Source organism: Oratosquilla oratoria, chromosome 18, assembly GCF_046742065.1.
Source record: "Oratosquilla oratoria isolate Oo_2021 chromosome 18, ASM4674206v1, whole genome shotgun sequence".
Lineage (NCBI taxonomy): Eukaryota > Metazoa > Arthropoda > Malacostraca > Stomatopoda > Squillidae > Oratosquilla > Oratosquilla oratoria.
In genome coordinates this window covers 32,214,521-32,234,520 of record NC_134794.1, presented here as the reverse complement: position 1 = coordinate 32,234,520, position 20,000 = coordinate 32,214,521, and the positions used below count along the sequence as shown (strand labels likewise).

The 20,000-nt window shown below is 43.5% G+C and overlaps 1 protein-coding gene across 4 annotated transcripts in view; it reads right to left on the bottom strand.

Annotated features, from left to right (window-relative positions):
- LOC143035147 (calcium-binding mitochondrial carrier protein SCaMC-2-B-like) overlaps positions 1-20,000 on the bottom strand; it is a 194,337-nt gene that overhangs the window by 27,496 nt on the left and 146,841 nt on the right. Inside the window, exon 1 of one of the 4 annotated variants that reach the window (XM_076201771.1) lies at positions 4,125-4,751. The exons of the other annotated variants lie outside the window; for them this stretch is intronic. Within the exon in view, the coding sequence (XP_076057886.1) occupies positions 4,125-4,453 (329 nt within the window). The 5' untranslated portion in view covers positions 4,454-4,751. Of the gene's footprint in view, positions 1-4,124; positions 4,752-20,000 lie in introns of those variants that run through there. 4 annotated transcript variants of the gene reach the window in all.

Here is a 20,000-nt window from a genome sequence, read left to right as displayed (position 1 = left end):
CACAAAGGTCGAATGGGACAAGGTAAAGATCCCGAGGCGTTTGGGATATGCTAAGAGGTGGCTGGTACTCATTTGGGGTCGTAATTCTAAAATTTTCCACCAGATACCTTAGGACTCCGCATATTTACAATGTCCAAAGAGAATCTTACTAATTCCATTGGCTATACGCATGAAAATTAACTGTAATTTTACAAACAAGACAGTAAAATAAACTTAACTAGAAACAAAGTAAAATTCTACTTTCTAAAGGAACAAAGCGTCTGGGTCTTGGACAATGACATTTTTTCTAAGTATAAGTTTGAATTATATATGGGGAAACGTAATGCAGTTTTCACTTCTTTATTGATCCGAGACTAGGAGACTATTATTTTCCTGTTTGCAGGTGAACCAAATAAACGTCTATTCAGACAACAGCTTTTGTAAAAAATAAATAAATAAATAAATAAATAAAAAAAAATCGATAAATCAATCCAATACCCATACATACTCCGAGAAAATAGCTACAAAAACAACTGCACGAGAATATAAACGTTATCTTTTTTTTAGTATGACCCACTGTCCTATTACTCTTATCTTGTGAGAATATATGTCATATTTATAGGGTACACAATCAGCCGTTCTAGTGAAGGGTGCACTAGACATTAGACTACTTTATATTTGTTGCCATCAAGCCTCTCATCGATGGCATGTCGGCTCAGCTATGCGGGAACATCTGCCAAAGATATATTACGTAAAGCGTGAAGAGGAATCCACAGTACGTTCTTTAGGAATGGAAACAATTATAAACAAACTAAACAGAAAATAGAAAATTAAATAAATAAACAAAAGCTATATGGTATCCTCCCTTTTAAATTGTTATTTCTTTTTGTTTTGCCTAAGACGTTCACCTTAATTGATGTTTTGTAGGCACATACTGTGTGTGTGTGTGTGTGTGTGTGTGTGTGTGTGTGTGTGTGTGTGTGTGTGTGAGAGAGAGAGAGAGAGAGAGAGAGAGAGAGAGAGAGAGAGAGAGAGAGTGTGTGTGATTCACCATGGTCTTTAGATCACGTGGTGGATTCGTGATCGACAGATATTTCCCTCCCGGAAGAGTGCTCAAGAGCTCATATATGACCGATCTATCGGTAATGTTGCCACGCACGCGCACACCCACCCAACTCCCCGCCCACGAGAGTTGGAGTAACGACCCGCAGCGCAACAATACTGAAATTATCTGAGGCCTGGGCGGAATTCGAACATGGACATCCGTAGCGGCAGCCGGGAACTCTACCAACCGTGTATTCACCTTGGTCTTTGGATCACGTGTTGGACTCGAGATCGACAGCTATTTCCCTCCCGGAAGAGAGCTCAGACCTCGTATGACCGATCTATGGGTAATGCTATGACCTTTCACACACACACACCCCTAACTCCCCACCCACGAGAGTCAGAGTAACGACCCGAAACACAGCGATACCGAAATAATTTCGGCCCTGGGCAGGATTCGAACTGGATACTGTGAGCACCACCATACTCCCCAGTCCAGCGCTCTACCAACTGCGCCACCGAGTCGTGTGCGTGTGTGTGTGTGTGTGTGTGTGTGTGTGTGTGTGTGTGTGTGTGTGTGTGTGCATAATTATAAACGTGATTGCAGAGTGAAAGTAAATCCCAAGAATTCCCGGACCCAGCGACCTGGCCTCGTTTTTGGGCTAAGGAAGTGGAGGGAGAGAAACCTTGTGCCTGAGCCTATTCTAAAGGACACTGAGGACTGGGTGGCTGGATCCCGGTATCTCATGACTTTATGTTGCGCTGTTTCCATCTGGGGCGTCCGATCATTCAAAACTCCGAACCGAAACCAGACTCCCCGATATCCGAACCGGATTCTTCAAATTACGCTACATCCGGCATCACCCGGAATTTCCAGGTGTACAACCGGACTTTTCGCCACTTTCCGGACATTGGAGATATGGGAGTCGTTGGCAACTACCTGCCCCGAGGCGCGTTACCGACTAGGTTCTCCCGGACTCTTGGTCGGGAGCACCTCCTGACTGTGTCTACCACACCAAACCAGACCCCGTCAAGGCCAGTAACCACATCCCAACCTTGTCTACTCTACCAGAATCTAAAATTAACGGACAACCACTTATCCATATCCAATAGCGCCCGAATCGCTTTATTCTTACATTACAAACACGTCTTATCATTAGCAGTCTCATGATTTATGGTAATACAGTAACCTATAATACTACTACTACTAATAACATGGTAATATTAATATGGTAATAATATGATGATATGGTTTAACGTTACAGACTCCCCCTATCGGAGGGCTAGGACGGTGCCCCTTACAGGGGTCTTGAGTAGCGTGGAATTTAATGAACCATGCCCTTGGTTCAACTTCACCGGTGGCAGGATTCGAACCGTCATCCCCTCGACCTTCGCCGCAAGTAATATGGTAATAATATATCATGGTAATAATAATATTAATATGGTAATACAAGTAACTTTTAAGTAAATAATGTATAATGACCATCTGAGTTTGCTGCACAACCCACCTGCGGTGTTCAGCCTTCTCTATTTCTTGGCCATACACGAGCCCATGTGTTGTGTTTCGTTTAATTACAATAATTGAATTGATAAATAAGTAAACAGGCATGCTAATTTACGATTTCTTCCTGGAACTTCGAGAATGATTTGACACACATACTTCCAATTACGCATCACTTGCATTTCCTACATGGATACAAAATGCTATTATTATATACAATATATGAAACGTGTTTCAGTATCAGTAACTCAACTCCAGAGTTCTCTTAGCAAAATCATATTCGACAATCCTGACAACCACATTTTCCAATCTTTGCCCTTGAGTCATCAACTCTTACTCGTCATTTGCACCAATTTCACCCGATTATACTTAATCACCCCACCCAATTATGCAAGTTTACACTCTTAATTGCCCATTACAGGACCGCCCTATCCCCTCGGAGAACAGTACAACCCAAAATCATATTTGTTCAAAAAAGTTAAAATTTCAGTAGTCGTCCTTCCGTATCCTCTTACATGAGCTCTTATACAAAGAAAGTGAATTGAGAATGATTATAATGGCTATAGTAGGAGGAAAGTCCCTACGGCATCCCCCCCCATCCAGTAACCCAACTCAAAGAGGTCTAACCGTCGTCTGCTCTATTGGTTCAGTAGGTCTTTGTCAAAACACTTACCAATGGCAAACACGCTCTTGTGTGACATCATCATTAGTACCTCCTCCAACTGAAGTGTTTGTTATGCTAATGTTTAACCTATATATTAGTCTCACCATCGTTAAGAATTTGATTCTGGCAAACGCCAAGCTATTCTATTTAATGGAGAGAAACCTAAATCTCTCGTTTAGAATTTGTATTGGATGTATGGGTTTCCTTTGGCTTACTGAAGATGAGGGGGGATCTTCGTATGTATCTGAAGCCACCGATCTGGCTTACTATACAGTACACCACTACTACTCGCATTCCTCAAGGAGTGACGGCTGATAAACCAATTTCTTTCTCAGCTTGTTTTATACTACTCTCTAATTATAATAATAAAAAAAATTATACCTCTTGCTTATCAATATTTTTAAACGACAAATCAGTATTCTGTGAATTCTTGACAGAGCACAAAACTGCCGCAACATTAAGACTAAACATTTATCCACAGTTTATCTCAGGCGAGATCAAACCTTGTAAATATACTGTAGAAATAATCCCTCCTTACCCATACATTCTCCCCTTTCCAGTAAGTAGCATCATCAAGATATGTCACCCAATTTCATACCTCTCAGATCTCTGTCCACTGCTGTTCCTGGACTTTAAGTTTAAAGTTCCTTGTGGGACTCTCCGACGGCTTGGAGACAGATCGAGACACTTTCCAAGCCCTTCGTTGTTACCTTCAAGTAACCCTACCCCAACTTAAGCCTACTGACCCGTTTCCTCCTCTCATCTTACCACGGAGCACATCTTTCCTGCCACTGGTGGACAGGGTCTCCCAGGTAGTCTTGCTTAGTTTTTCTGGTGTTGTGGCTCACCCAGAGAAAGTCTCTTTGTCTTTCTGGTGTTGTGACTCTTAAAGGTCTTTCCCAAGACTGACACAGACAAACATACAAACATCCTCACCTTCTTCCAGTAGTCTTCCTCGCCGAAGGAGGCGGCGACGCAGGGGTGAAGGCTGGGTGGGTCTCCGGGACCAGCACGATGCCGCAGCCCCCTGCACTCGCGCAAGACTTCGCGGTCCCATAAACGAGGACCATGGTCATGGCGGGTTTCGCCACTTTGGACCCAACGTTGAAACTCCTCTGTAGGGCCCCCATGTTGTGTGCCGGCACACCGATGGGGCCGCCCTCCCAGGTACTATTACCCTGGTTCGGGTCGAGGTAGTCAGAAGTCCTCCTTCGGGAAGAAGGCGAGTTCGGGTTCGCCGCAGTCGGGAGGGTCTCCATACCCATGGTGGTGATTTACACTTGCAACTTCGCTTTGACGACCAAAGTCGGGGGACGACTTTAGTATTGACACTCGTACTCGAAGCACTTGACCTACGGTCGCACTCGAGAAGGCTTCCAAGCGCACTGACTCCCTACACCACTGCACAACAGAGCTGAACCCTCACTGACTGTGATGACGTTGTGCTGTCGGGGTGCTCGCGCGAAACCCAGTACCACAGTTGCCAGTTACTCGATTATACCAAAGAACTATTTCCCCCATTAACCCAGGAGGGTAAGGCGGTAATGCATCCATAGGACTTAACACTCAGCCTCGTTTCCTACCCACCAAGACTAAATCGACGAGAATAATTATCAAACCACACGGGCTATGCGCATGTGCAGTCACATGCGGGTGCATCACATTATCGCGCACTCGCAACCGTTTCCTTTGATGACGTCACTTGTCAGCTGGTTTTCCGAATCACATGATGCAACCTTTCTTCCCTCAAGAGGAAAATCCACAGCATTGGGAGAGGCCAGGCGGAGATATCCCATCCCGACAGGACATCAAATTCATCACGGAATGACTGTCACGTTCTACAGGGAACGGTTTTGGACCAACAAGATCAAGAGAGGAGAGCCCAGAGCCATATACGTAGAACCCGGGTGTCGCTGCGTCCGAACCCGGCCATAAGGGCAACGCCAAAAACACTTACACAACCTTGGGAGTTACGAAACGATAAAGCATAGTGTACTCTCTGGTCATCTATTCACCATTGCCCAGGGTTGGCGTGTTGATAATTCTATGGTGACCTAGCATGGGTCAGCAAGGTTGCAACACGGGCTACCTCTCCTTTGACCTTGGCTTCATTATGGGTCGGGTCAATGCAAAGGACTTCTTTACTGGAGCTGTGCCCCGATTCCACGAATTAGATGTTGTTGTTTTCCGAGTTGAGTCCTACTTGCTCTGGCCTCGATGATGGCCAATAAATACAATTCAAATGTTACAAATTGTGTAATTTAATAATACGGATCGGTTTTGTTTTCGTGCCTGTGCGGAAGGTATAACCAAAGTGGCTGACGAGGTTAGGTTAGGTTAGGTTAGGTTAACTTCTGAAAAAAGGATAGTACAAAAAATTGGTGTCAGAAAAAAAAAAACCACAACTACTCCTAACATGAATAATAGTAAGATATAACTAGTGTCTAGATTCTAAGTTACAACTTAGCCCATTCCGCAGAAGGCGGCATTTATCCTATTAAGTTACCTGCCGTCGGACGATTCTATTCACCTCCATAGCAACCCTCCCGGGATAATTGAATCAATTTAAGAGAGTGAATGCGCGTATTTAACCTAGATATAGTTAACCCAGTTTGGACTGGCAGTGACGAATGGATATCCTAATAGATCTTTTTTTTATTAAAAAAATATGGTGTATGCGCGTATTTTGCTTGGGTATAGTTATTTCATTTTGAATTTAAAGTGACGAGTGGAAATCCTAATATTTCTTTAAGTTACAATCAAGTACTTCAGATTTAACATTCGAAAGTCGTTTCCTCATCGATTCACACCTGCTTCCACTGCTTGTGTGTATGTGTGTGTGCGTGTATGTGTGTGTGTGTGTGTGTGTGTGTGTGTGTGTGTGTGTGTGTAATTCACCATGGTTTTGGATCACATGTTGGACTCGTGACTGACTGACTTATTAACCTCCCGGAAGAGAGCTCAGAGCTCGTATGACCGATCTATGGGTAATACCGTGACCTTATATGCACACACACAAACAACTCCCCGCCTACGAGTTGGAGTAACAACCCGCAGCGTAGCGATACTGAAATTATTTCAGCCCGGGGCGGGATTCTAACCCGGACCGCCGTAGTGGCAGGCGAGAACTCTAACCACTGCGCCACTAGGTTGTGTATTGTGTGTGTGTGTGTGTGTGTGTGTGTGTGTGTGTGTGTGTGTGTGTGTGTGTGTGTGTGTGTGTGTGTGTTTGTGTGAATCCTTCCAAGTGTATTATGACTTCTGAGTCAAACGACTTGTCCTTGCAAACTCTACAAGTTCGACCCTTTCCTGGGGCTATTTATGGGTTAAAATTAGCCCAACTGCTTCTTGGCTCTCTTCAAACTTGAGTCTGGCTTAAGACGGAAATAGGCAAGAACTTATTTACCAACAGTGATTAACGAGTGGAATAGACCTAGTAATCATGGAATAGACCTAGTAATCATGTACTGAGCGCTGAAACAATTGGTTGCTTTAAGAGAAGATTAGATAACTTTATGGATGGGGATAACAGGTGGCAAGGGACATGGAACTCCCTAGTGTAGGCCTTATGGTACCTTGCAGTCTCCTCCACTCTTATGTTCTTACGAGTCCAACATTAAAACCGTCCGTCTTTAATCAAAACAAAACCAAAGAAGTCGGCTACGGTGTTAAAGGAAAATATATTTCTAGTGGCTCTAACGTCACCTAGAATTACAAAGGTTTCCCCTCAGTTGAATAAAATCATCTGGCGACAGAAAGAACACAAGAGAAGGGCTCGACGTGGTCACATTCGTACAACGACGACCTCTGCCAAAGCAAACATGGAATTCCTTCCTTCCTTAAGCTAGGATCCTTGACACCCTGCCCGCCATGGCCGTCCCAGCCGTGCAATCTCCCCCATGGGGTCTCAACATGGTTGATAAGACAGGTGACACGAGGTTTCGTGGTGGAGAGGGTGCAGAAAAATGCAGATTCGTTATCGCCAATTTGATGAAATACAAAACCTTTACCAAGTCTGAAGGCCAGATGAGATCATTAAAGTATAATGGAGATATGGGTGGTACTGGGTGGACGTCCATGTGGACGGCCATTTCGGGGGATCTATAGGGGGAGGGAGAGAGAAATGGAGAAAAAGAGAGAGGGAAGGAGGGAGAGAGAGAGAGAGAGAGAGAGAGAGAGAGAGAGAGAGAGAGAGAGAGAGAGAGAGAGAGAGAGGAAGGGAGAGAGAGGAAGGGAGAGAAAGGAAGGAGGGAGAGGTACAAATGGTTACACATGTTACCCACGTTTCTCACCACCATCGCCTGTGTGTCAGATAAGACAGACTGCACAAATACCTGGTGTATTCTGAGCATGAACCGGACGGGTTCGGGCATCACGAGCAGATACTAGAGTTACTATCAAACTCAACTTCAGGACAGAGTTGCACCATTTCCTACGGACTTTCGCTTTCTCGTCCTCAGGAACGTGGCTAAGCTCCTTTGGCCAAAACGTAGTAGGGGAATTCGTAACACCCGAGTTATGAGATTCTGTTGATCGTTAGCATCAAAATGGGTTAATGTACTCTCTCTCACCTGTCTCTTTTTTATTGACACACACACACACACACACACACACACACAAATATATATATATATATATATATATATAAATATACATACAGTATATATATATATATATATATATATATATATATATGCAAAATAACCACAGGAGAAGGGAAACTTGTAGACAGAGATACAGAGTTGTGTTTAAATGCAAGTATCAGGTGGCAACCATAGTGGGGGGAGGAGGAGACAATACAATTTGAGAAGGGGGGATGACCTTACCTCTATCGACCTGACCAACACATGAGGCAGCAGCAGCAGTACAAGGAAAAGTATCAGCCGGTATGTGGGGAGTTAAAAATAATTTCTACTCGAGAGAAAATCTTTTTATCACTCGTAGCTGCAATAGAAAAATGCGATAGGGATCGTCAGTTGCGATAAGAGGTTACAGATAGACTTGTGAGCAGCACATGACCAAAATTTTCCACTCTCACGTGGCGCTTGGTCCGAAAACAAAGGCGAGTTTTTGCGGATTTACGGTGGTATTCTTAAAAAAAATATTTCCTTATACAAATATTATATAAATCCTTGGAAGGGAAAGATTTATACAAGAAATATTAAGAATATCACCGTAAGATTCTTACGGTGATATTCTAAAAAAAAAAAAAAAGTATTTCCTTATGCAAATCTTTCCCTTCCAAGAATTTACACAAGATTTATATAAGGAAAGATTTTTTTAAGAATACCACCGTTATTTCCTTAACGTTTCGAGCCCGAGTCTTTCTTCAGAGAGACGCAGTGTCTTTGTGTAATACAGAACTTGGCGATTCCTGTCACCGTCGCGTTCCTCGCGTCGTTTTCAGGTCAGTTATTGACCTCCGTTGACCTCGCGTCGCACTCACGTAGTGAGGTCGGTTTGGGCTTTTGAACCTCCCGCGTTGCGATTATTGCTGCTTTATCAGCCCAACAAACAAATCCTTCTCTATCGTTGGTGACTTTATTAAAGTATATACATACTGCCTCCGGAACTTCTCGCGGTTTTTTTTCTTCCCTCCTGACTTCCTATCTATTCGCTACACTTTCTATAATCTCTACAGGTTGGGATTTTCAGGTGAAGATAGGTTTCCAAATATCGGGTGGACTACAAGAATAATTTACAAAATACCGCCATATTGGCGGTAATATCGTCTCGACAGTATTGTCTTCATTGTCTTACGGAAATTCCAAAGAGCAGACACAACCTTCGACTCTTATCCCGCATTCTGCAACCTTCAAGCAAGTCAGGAAACAGGAACTCTGATCAAACACAACCCGAGCTTCAGGCATAACTTAGACAACTCACTGTCTGCCAAAACATAAGTTCTGTCACCAACATTTCTTATGGTCAGTGGCGCGCTGGGCCAAAACATATTGACATGCAACCTTCAAACTTTACAGTAAGGAAATAGAAACAAAACAAACAAGGTCGGCGACCAAAGGCAATACGATGAGCGAAACTGTCCAAACAGAATGCTTCCACACACACACACAGTCCATGCAAGAAAAGGAAAGAAAAGAAAAATTATACTTGGGTAGAAAGAGACGGCACCCCGCAAGCCTAACTTTTTTCCTTTGCATTACAATTACGTAAATCCACACCCATCCAAGGCCTAATCACTTGAATAATAATGAAATAAAACAAAAAGACATTCCACTGCTATCCACATCTGCTGATAACGTCTTAGCCATCGCAACCATGCAGTGCTCCACAGGTGTCTGACGTGTCCATTACACTGTAACACTGCCAAGATAACAGACCAAGTATCGGGCGAGATTTGCAATCCAGTTTTACGTGGCCAAATATACATCGGTCGACCAACTGGGTCAAGACATTCTGGAAGGTCATGCGATGTTGACCCGGTCATAGGTCATCCTGTTTTCTTCTTCTCTTGACGACACCAATCGGATCAAGACCGGGGTCGACATTTTTTTGTCTTAATCCACCTTTCTCTAACAAAGGTGACCTCTTTCACTGTGTCAACATTGCATGCAATGATTATCTTGGAATCTGCTGCGGCTGCTGACATACTCGTTGTATTAAGATTATCTTTGAAGGTCGTTTCTCTACAACGTCATATTAATTTATAAACTATTTCGCAAACTGGTTTAATGATCCTAAAAATAAAATATAATAAAAACAAAAAATAAAATAAAATAGACCGTAAGTGACCCAGAACTTGGCCCCCTGATGACCTTGAGGGGAGGGGAGAGGGGGGGGGGGCTCACATTATGACCGTTGCCGGTATCCAAGGGGCTGTGGATCACGAAGACTTGAGAGTGGCAAAGGATGGATTAACGTTCTTTTTCCTGGCTGTCAGTCACTGTGCATCTTGAATGGTGACTAATTAACCCATTCAACTCCGATGACAAGATGTCTTGTCATTTGGTCAAATAAAACAAAAAATCATAAAACACCAAAATGTTTGATCAAACACCAGAAAAATATGACGTCAATCCTCGCTTCGCTCGCAGCGAAGCGAGGACTGACGTCATATTTTTCTGGTGTTTGATCAAACATTTTGGTGTTTTATGATTTTTTGTTTTATTTGACCAAATGACAAGACATCTTGTCATCGGAGTTGAATGGGTTAAGGAACAATCCGATAGGTCGGTCCTGGATTGGAGTATTAAGTCTGAGCTACGACTAATCCGGCTTAAGTCAAACAAGCTTATTGAAACATGTAGCCATCCCTTCTCTATCTCTCTTTCTCTGTTTGCGTGTATTTATTTAATTGTAGGATACAGGAAAGGTGCAACGCTCGTAGGGTCCCGTCCCCTGTTCTCTAATTTTTCATCTCACATAGCCTCAAATTCATGTACAGTTCCTACTTTTATCTATTTTTTGTTTTATTCATCATTATTATATTGTTTTTACATTCGATTTAGTTACTGACCAAAAGGTCTCCTGTCGGCATGCTCCGCCTTTGCAATCCTTTACTTAATCTATATCCTTAATTTCCAATTATCATATTTAGATTTGAACTCATGTATTGTTTGAGTGTGTGTGTGTGTGTGTGTGTGTGTGTGTGTGTGTGTGTGTGTGTGTGTGATTCACCATGGTCTTTGGATCACGTCTTGGACTCGTGATCGACAGCTATTTCCCTCTCGGAAGAGAGCTCAGAGCTTGTATATGACCGATCTGAGTAATGATGTGACCTTATACGCACACACATCCAACTCCCCGCCCACGAGAGTTGGAGTAACAACCCGCAGCGCAGCGATACTGAAATTATTTCAGCCCTGGGCGAGATTCGAAATCGGACTTCCGTAGTGGCAAGCGAGAACTCTATACCAACTGCGCCACGAGTTGTGTGTGTGTGTGTGTGTGTGTGTGTGTGTGTGTGTGTGTGTGTGCGCGCGCGAGCGATTTCCTTCGACTTCTGTTGCATCCAAAGTGTCTGCAGGGAAAATCCCTCTTCTGAGAAAACAAACACAAAATGGCGAAACGTGTTTTCACTCGACGAACCTCCAACAATACACGTGTCAAGGCACAAAGTGGTACGTCACAGCATTTCACTTTGTCCAATCACGTCACTCCTAACAGGTGTTCTTTCGTGACGTCACACAACAGGTGTAGATAGACGAGGTGACCCAGTGAGAGTTGCTCTGTCGCTAAGGCTATACCTTCGCTGCACGACATGACGTCATGTCGGCGTGTTGGGGCGGGATCAGTTCATCCAACACGCCCTCAGGGAAAATCTTCTCCTCCTCCTCTTCCTCTTGCTACTCACACCTTCTTCTCCTCCTCCTCCTCTTCCTCCTCTTGCTACTCATACCTTCTCCTCCTCCTATTCCTCTTGCTACTCATACCTTCTCCTTCTCCTCCTCTTGCTACTCACATCTTCTCCTCCTCCTCCTCCTCTTCCTCTTGCTACTCACACCTTCTCCTCCTCCTCCTCCTCTTCCTACTCATACCTTCTCCTCCTCCTCTTCCTCCTGCTACTCACACCCCCTCTCTCCCTCTTCTCTCAAATTTACCATGGCACCTGTTCCATTCATACGAAGTCTGAGTACATGACATTCATTAAAGCTTGGGTGTGTAAACATTCAATGGCTTGTGCACGCACAACATTTATGCGTATTCACACGCGCAGAACATACACCACAACCAGAAAATCTCAAGGTGCATGACTTTCAGTTTTAAAGAAATCTTTAGTCGAATTGTCATTACTGATTTTCAGTCTTCTTTCGTCATTTACTTTTCCTTTTTCTAACTCTGCGTGCAAACAGCTTCATCATGGAGCGATAGATAAAAAATAAGCAAAGAAAAATTTCCTTTCATATTATTGGCATCTTTCTCCCACAAATCTCTCTAAGAAGACACGTTGGACTGTCTGTATTGTGTTATTGTGATAATGTTTCTCTCTTGCAGGCCGGGATCAGTCGCCGGTTGTCAGTTCTCATGTTTAAAGGTCGAAGAAATAGGGAATTGATAAAGAGGGATCTTGGGCCCAATCCGAGGATCGAGTATCAGCCTGTCGGGGCCGCGCCTCCTAGCGGAAGTGAGGAAGAAGCTGACGGGGTTTGAAGATGGATGACAGGGAGATGACCATCTCGTGTAAGTGACTCTGGTCCGGTGGGGTGTCACCAAAGTTCCTAACGTACTGATTGCAATTGACTTGTGCAACCATTAATACCCAAAGCGGGGTCGTATGGCATCCAAGATATGAGTATACGCCACAACTGTCTTTGTCATCCAACCAAAAATAAACAAACAAATAAATAAACAAATAAATAAATAATAAAATAAATATACGGAAATTGTCCACTAATATCTTTCTTATCTGCTGGCTTGTGATAACACATCTCTTGATGCCTGAATGCAGTCTTATGTTATGCTGACTGGTCGTGCCAACGTTTTATGCACACGACAAACAGCTGACTTTGCGATTACATTTTGTTGGTAATGTCACACTTTCACTCTGCAGGCAATGTATTGGACATTCTGAATGGACACAAAACCTTTATTCTTAGTGCTATACTACTTTGTTCTCTTCTTTTTCCATACTACAAAAGTTAACTGAATAATCAAATAATAAAATTAATTTTCGTATATTTTACGGGAAGGGGAGCTACCCTCGTGGTATCCCGCCTTTGTATCTCGCAGTGTCTAGTTTGTATGTGTACGTGTGTGTGCGCGCGCGCGTGTGCACAAAAGGCATGGGACGTTGGGAGTGATGATGATGTCTGGTGTGAGATTGCGTGCGGTGATGGATGGCGATGATGGACAAGCGGCGTGTGTGCATCCAACAGGAAAGTCGTGGAATGCACAGGCGGGAGGAAAACCCAACGCGTGACGTCACTACGATGGCGTCCAGTGATAAAACACCTGTTCGACAGCTGCGCGGTGAATCCACACATGTCGAAAGGAGCACACTTACCAACAGACGTATGCAAGCAAGCAAGCATGCAAGCAAGCGCACACACACGGCTATTCCTTAGCTTACTGTTTTTTTAATACTTGTAACAACATCTTTCCACTGTTATATTTTATAATTCTGCAGGCCGTATATTTTCAGCAGTAATGCTACTATACCCAAGAAACCGTATATTAATATTATTACTATTATTATTACACACACACACACTCACACACACACAATCACACGTATTGTTCCAGCCCAAATTGGAACAATGTATGAATTTATATCGAAATATGATAACTGGACATCAAGGTTATAAATTAGTTGGAACTGTATATGGATTTGAGGCTACGTGTGAGAAACTGGAGAGTAGGAGACGGGACACGGCGAGCGCTGCTCCCTTCCCGCACACTACAAATAGGTAATAAACACACACACACACACGACTCGATGGCGCAGTGGTAGAGTTTCCGGCTGCCACTACGGAGGTCCGGGTTCTAATTCCGCCCAGGGCTGACATAATTTCAGTATCGCTGCGCTGACAGTCGTTATTCCAACTCGTGGGCGGGAAGTTGTGTGTGTGTGTGTGTGTGTGTGTGTGTGTGTGTGTGTGTGTGTGTGTGTGTGTGTGTGTGTGTGTGTGTGTGCGTGTAAGGTCACAACATTACCCATAGATCGGTCATATATGAGCTCTGAGCTCTCTTCCGGGAGGGAAACAGCTGTTGATCACGAATCCAACACGTGATCCAAGACCATGGTGAATCTCACACACACACAGACAAGCTGACAACTAGAATGGAGACGAAATCTTCACTCTTTTAACTTTCTCCTGCTGCCGATCTGGATCATTCTTCTTTTCCGCGGCTGGACCCAAGTCTGGGGAGCGACGACGACCCCCTCCCCTCTCTCTCTCTCACTCCCCACCCTACTCGTGCCTGTCTCTTCCAGCTCCTGCTATCGGCGACTGTTCACAGTCTGGCCACAGATTTCCCGCAAGAGAAATCTTTGTCGTTTGGATGGAGATGCGAACTACATATTTCGTGAATAAGATGTCAGACGGTGAAACGACCGTCCGAGGTTTGAGAAAGTCGTATTAATACAACAAGGGGAAAACATCGAAGTGAAATTATGTAATAGTGAATTAGTCACAAATCTAAATTATATATAAAGTGTGTGTGTGTGTATATATATATATATATATATATATACATATATATATATATATACATGTGTGTGTGTGTGTGTGTGTATGTATGTATATATACACACGTAGTGTCTTCCTAAAATCTCGTAAATTCCCTTCCTTCTCCTTTTCCTCCTTCCTGTCCCTAAAGCCTTCCTGAGTGGGTGAGTCTGTCTGTCTCTCTCTCTCTCTCTCTCTCTGCTCTTCCCAACGACGCACGAGTTCATATCAAAAGGCAACTTGATTGCAGTGCGAACACTGTCATTTATCATGTAATATGCTGGAATGCTCGCGTGTGTGTATGCACATAGTTATGTACAAACACAGACCATGTACAAGTACAAATCCAGACTTAACATGTCGAAGTAATGAATAATTGTCTAAGGGTTAGCTAGTTCGATTTTGACACGAGATCCATAGATATAGATAAATATATACAAACACTAGCACACGCAGGCGCGCACACGCACACGGAAGAGATAAGAGGTTGAAAGCGATATATAGATGGACATAGAGGAGGGGAGGGAGGGTGAGGGGGAAAGATTGGGGGGAAGGAAGAGAGATGGGATGGGGAGAGAGAGATGGGGGTTGGGAGAGAGAGAAAGCGATAGAGATAGGTGGAAGCAGGGAGGAAAGAAAAAAAAAAGTGAGAACGAGAAAAAGAATTCATGATTTGGTGGTATGTGATACAAAGCCAGGGTAAGTTTGGACTTGGTTCGCAGTGACATTACGAGCCAAATCCACCTGGATGCCAAGACCTGACTCGTGCTCCATCTGGCACTGCCTTAGCCAGGCATAGCTGGTGCCAACGGTGTGCAAGGAGGGGCTAAATTTGGCACCTGAAAATCATGGCGCCCTGTGCATGGCAAAAACTTGCATGCATGATTTTAAACAAGATCGTCTACGATTTGTGGATGGCGTGTCTGAAGCCTTCCTTCGTTTTCCTTTCCGTTTGTCTTAAAGAGGGGCTTAAAAATAAAATAAATAAAATGAAATATAAAACGATTTTTTTTTATCTCCAGTCAAAAATTTGGTTTTGGTTTTCAGTGTCAATGTTTATACTGATACTACACAGACACCAAGCTGCAAAGGTCGAGAAAAAAAATGAAAATATCACGAGTCGTTCTTCTAGTATCAAAATAGAACTTTTGACTCTAGAGACTACTGAGAGATCCTCTTCAATGGAAGTTGTGCTTCAAACCACAGACCACAGATCAAGCCTTCCCTCCCGTTCTTAGTCTTCTCTCTTTAAATATATTAACAAATCTTAGTCTTCTCTCTTTAAATATATTAACATGTTATAGAACAAATCGCTAGTAGCAGCTATGTAATTCAAACAATGGGAGACGGCCGGGCCTGGTTGTTTACATGAACACGTTTTATACATTATATGATGACAAGTGTCAGTCTATTTTATTCAGCCAATGGAGTCTTGAATTTAGCTGCCAATAACCAGCGCTTCTATCCTCGAGGGGAACACTATCGAGCCGAGGTGGAGTCATGAAGGAGAGTATGCGAAGGGAGTCACAGTAGAAGGCCAAAGTGATCAGCTATCTTCTTTAAGTAAGGATTCATCTCCGATAAAAAAAAAATAAAAAAAATAAAAAAAATGCTATTCATACTTTTTTTTTTTTATCAGACTGGAAGATTTGTACTTTGTAAATCTTCGCTCAAGTTAAATGTCAAGCAATTTTCAACTGGCCCACAGTCTGAAAACCGGCTGCCGTGGGCAATAGAGAAGACCAACAAAGAAAACAACAGCTCCCCTGTCTGCTTCAAGAAAAGGTCACGGCCGATTCCTGGGATTCGCAAAAATCCTTTTACCCCCTAAGGACTAATTTACCGCACCTCATCTTTTTCCTTGTCCTTACTAGGCCCTATTCACACTAGCGGTTTGAATCGCGCGGAAACCGCGGCGGTACTACATACATATACCAAGGCTTTTTCCCCCTTACAAGGGAGGTAGCCAAAAAGGAAAAGTCATAAAATCATTCCCACTCATTCCATCACTGAATATACCCCACACCCCTCCACCCTCCCTCTTATCTTAGCACCTCCTGGATGACGGGTCATCCCTGCACCTTGTTCACTGCCCTGGGTCAGAAGCAGTGTCGCAAGACACAGCACATCCACAGCAAGGCCGCTTCATTAAATCGGCGACCCCCCCTCTCCGTCCCCCCATGCATAAAAGGAGAAGACGGGGAGAAATCCCTTCGGGCTGCGTCAAATTTTGCTCACACATACTACCTCATCCCCCATCCCCCCACCCATTCCACCTCATGCATCGCAACATCATCCATATACAACCATTCTCCATTCACCCCTGTCTTCTGTCCTCTCCCGTCCTTCCTCAACAGACATTCCCCTCTTCCCCAAAGCCCCCTTCACCCCATCCATCCACCTCATCCTAGGACGTCCCTTCATGTTCACTCCCTCCACATCTGCCTTCCATACCTCTTTTACTAGTCTTTCTTCAAGGAAACCTGCGCGGTTGTTTGTGAACGCCTCCACAGACAATGAAATTGAACTGCCGTGGTTCTAACCGCGGCGGTTGAATCCGCTAGTGTGAACAGGATCTAACGCCAGAAGACTTTATGTTGCTTAAGAAGACGCCAGAGACAGTGAAAGCTCAATAGGTTCAAACAAGTTTTATTTATACATCTGAATTTAGTCCTCCACCCCCAACACACACACACACACACGCGCGTGCTTGGGGTGGAGATTGTACAGTTGAATTTTGTTGGGATGGATAATCTACAGTTGATTACGGCTCGTGTTACATAACCTGACTTGACCTAACCAAACATTCTACAGTTGATTATGGCTTGTGATACATAACCTAACCTGACATGAGCTAACATTCTACAGTTGATTACGACTCGTGTTACATAACCTGACTTGACCTAAACTAACATTCTATAGTTGATTATGGCTCGTGATATTAACCTGACTTGACCTAACATTCTACAGTTGATTACGACTCGTGTTACATAACCTGACTTGACCTAACCTGACCTAACCTAACTTTCTACAGTTGATTACGACTCGTGATACATAAACTAACCTAACCTGACCTAACCTATGTTAGAATGGGGAGTCAACAGTTGATCAGTGTGTGGGTGGAGAGGGGGGATTCTACAACTGAGTGTAGTTGGGGTGGAGATTCTAGAGTTGATAAGTGAGGGGTAGGGGGGATCTACAATTGACCCTTTTACTCTAGTCGATAAATAATCAGACAATATCCTCCTCCTCCTCTGGCAACAACCAGAATGAATTATGTATAGAGGTCACCCCGATTATGGGGGTACATTTATCAGGCAGCGCCACGTTGGCATAAATTTACTCCCTTCAGCTTGATGCATTTTTACAATTTACCCCGTCTCACCCATGCTCGTCATGCATTGCCAACATAAAGGTTCAAGGAATAAATAAATACGTAAATAAATAAAATGAATTAATAACAAAAATAAACAATAAACATAAAGGTTCAAGGAATAAATAAATAAATACGTAAATAAATAAAATAAATTAATAATAAAAATAAACAATAAGATAAGATAAAAAAAAACTGCCCAAAATAAAATTTGATAAAATGGAAAATATCCACAGGTGCCAAGATGAGAGGGAAGGAAGAGGGTGGATGGAAGTGGAGTATGTTGGGGATGGAATGGGTTGGAATGGTTTCTATGCCCCCCCCCTCTTTTTTTTGGATTTGCTACCTCCTTGTAAGGGGGGAAAAAGCCTTTGGTATATAAAACGTGGGCTAAGTATAAAGTACTACAGAACTTACGCTACATTCCCAGATGTGATATACTTACCCACCCTTGCCATGGAGTGATAAGTTTAACCCCCCCCCCCGACCATGAAGATTCACACCCCCAAAGCGTGACAAATTTACCCCCCCCCCCGACTATGGAAATTCACACCCCAAAGGCTTGATCAATTTATCCCCACCCCCGACCATGGAAATTCACACCGAAGGCGTGATAAATTTACCTCCCGACCGAAATTCACACCCCAAGGCGTGGTAAATTTACCACTCCCCGACCATGGAAATTCACACCCCAAGGCGTGAAAAATTTACCCCCCTCCACCACTCTTCGTTTTGCTGGTGAATGACGTATAAGGAAACTGTCACGAGTCCTTGATATTTATATTCTCGATTCCTCCTCCTTCAGTGTGGCCCAGCGGACAGATTGGGTAATAACACTCACATAATTTCATGTACAAAATTCAAGGTCAAACCCCGGGCAGTATCATGGAGGTGGAAGGAGGAGGTGGAGAAGGAGGAGGACGATGAAGAAGAGCGAGAAGAAAATGAGGAAGATGACGAAGAAGATCAATGAATTTACGGAATAAGAGGCTGCTAGAATTTTCGTGGTGAATGTCGGTCATCAATTACACACACACACACACACACACACACACACACATATATATATATATATATATATATATATATATATATATATATATATATATATACCACACAACACTGACTGGGTCTTAGTGAACGGATTTAAATTTATCAACCACGTTTCACTTTAATTCTAATCCATCGTCGAGGAACTCAAGGAGGCATACATGCAGAAATTGATACGTGATCAAGCTAGGGACTCGAACATTCGCTAGCACGTAATAAGTGACAATGACTTAGCAGAATGCGCATTAGGCTAAGTCACTGTCATTTGTTACGTGCTAGCGAAGGTTCGAGTTCTTAGCTTGATCACGTATCAATTTCTGCATGTATGCCTCCTCGAGTTCCTCGACGTTGATGGATTGGAATTTAAGTGAATTGTGGTTTGTATATATATATATATATATATATATATATGAAATTTGAGGTCACGTGGCTGCCAACGTGACTCAACTGCCGCGTACGACCTGAAGAAACCCACCGAGAAGGCGAAGCGGAGGCGCCTCGTCCAAATATAGGCCAATTCAATGCCGACTCTCCGAAGAGCTTCCCAAAGTTACGATTTATTACAACCGAGTAAAGATGAAAAGAAAATTATGATTGATACCGATATGGTTTAACGTCACAAGCTCCTCCCTACATGAAGGCTCGGACGGTGCCCCTCACAGAGGACTTTGTACCGTGCAATTTAATGAACCCTGCCCTTGGTTCAACTTCTCCGGTAGCAGGGTCCGAACCGCCATCCCTCTCGACCTTTGCCGCAAGTAACGAGGCCCTAACCCACTCAGCCAGCGGATTGACTGGTAAGTTACCTTTTCCACTATACATTCCTTGTAAAAATATTTTTCCACTTCAAGATGAGTTTAATCTTGTAAGTCACACTAAAAGACAACCGTTACATCTTGCTTCCATAAATCTTATGTTCACCTTTTCAATGTGATTAACAAATCTAGTATGCATTCAAACTGCAACCAGTTCATGGGAAATCTGCATAATCAAAGAGTTACATGTGATAAAACAGGAGGTGGTGGTGGAAGAGGAGGTAGAAGAGGAGGGTGAAGAGGAAGGTGAAGAGGTGGAAGAGAAGGTGGAAGAGGAGGAGAAGGTTGAAGACGAGTTAGAAGAAGAAGGTGAAGAGGAGGTGGGGAGAAGAGGCGGAGGTGGAATAGGAAGGTGAATAGGAGGTACTAGAGGAAGATGAAGAGGAGGTGGAAGAGGAGGAAGAAGAGGAAGGTGAAGAGGAAGTGGAAGAGGAGGTGGAAGAGG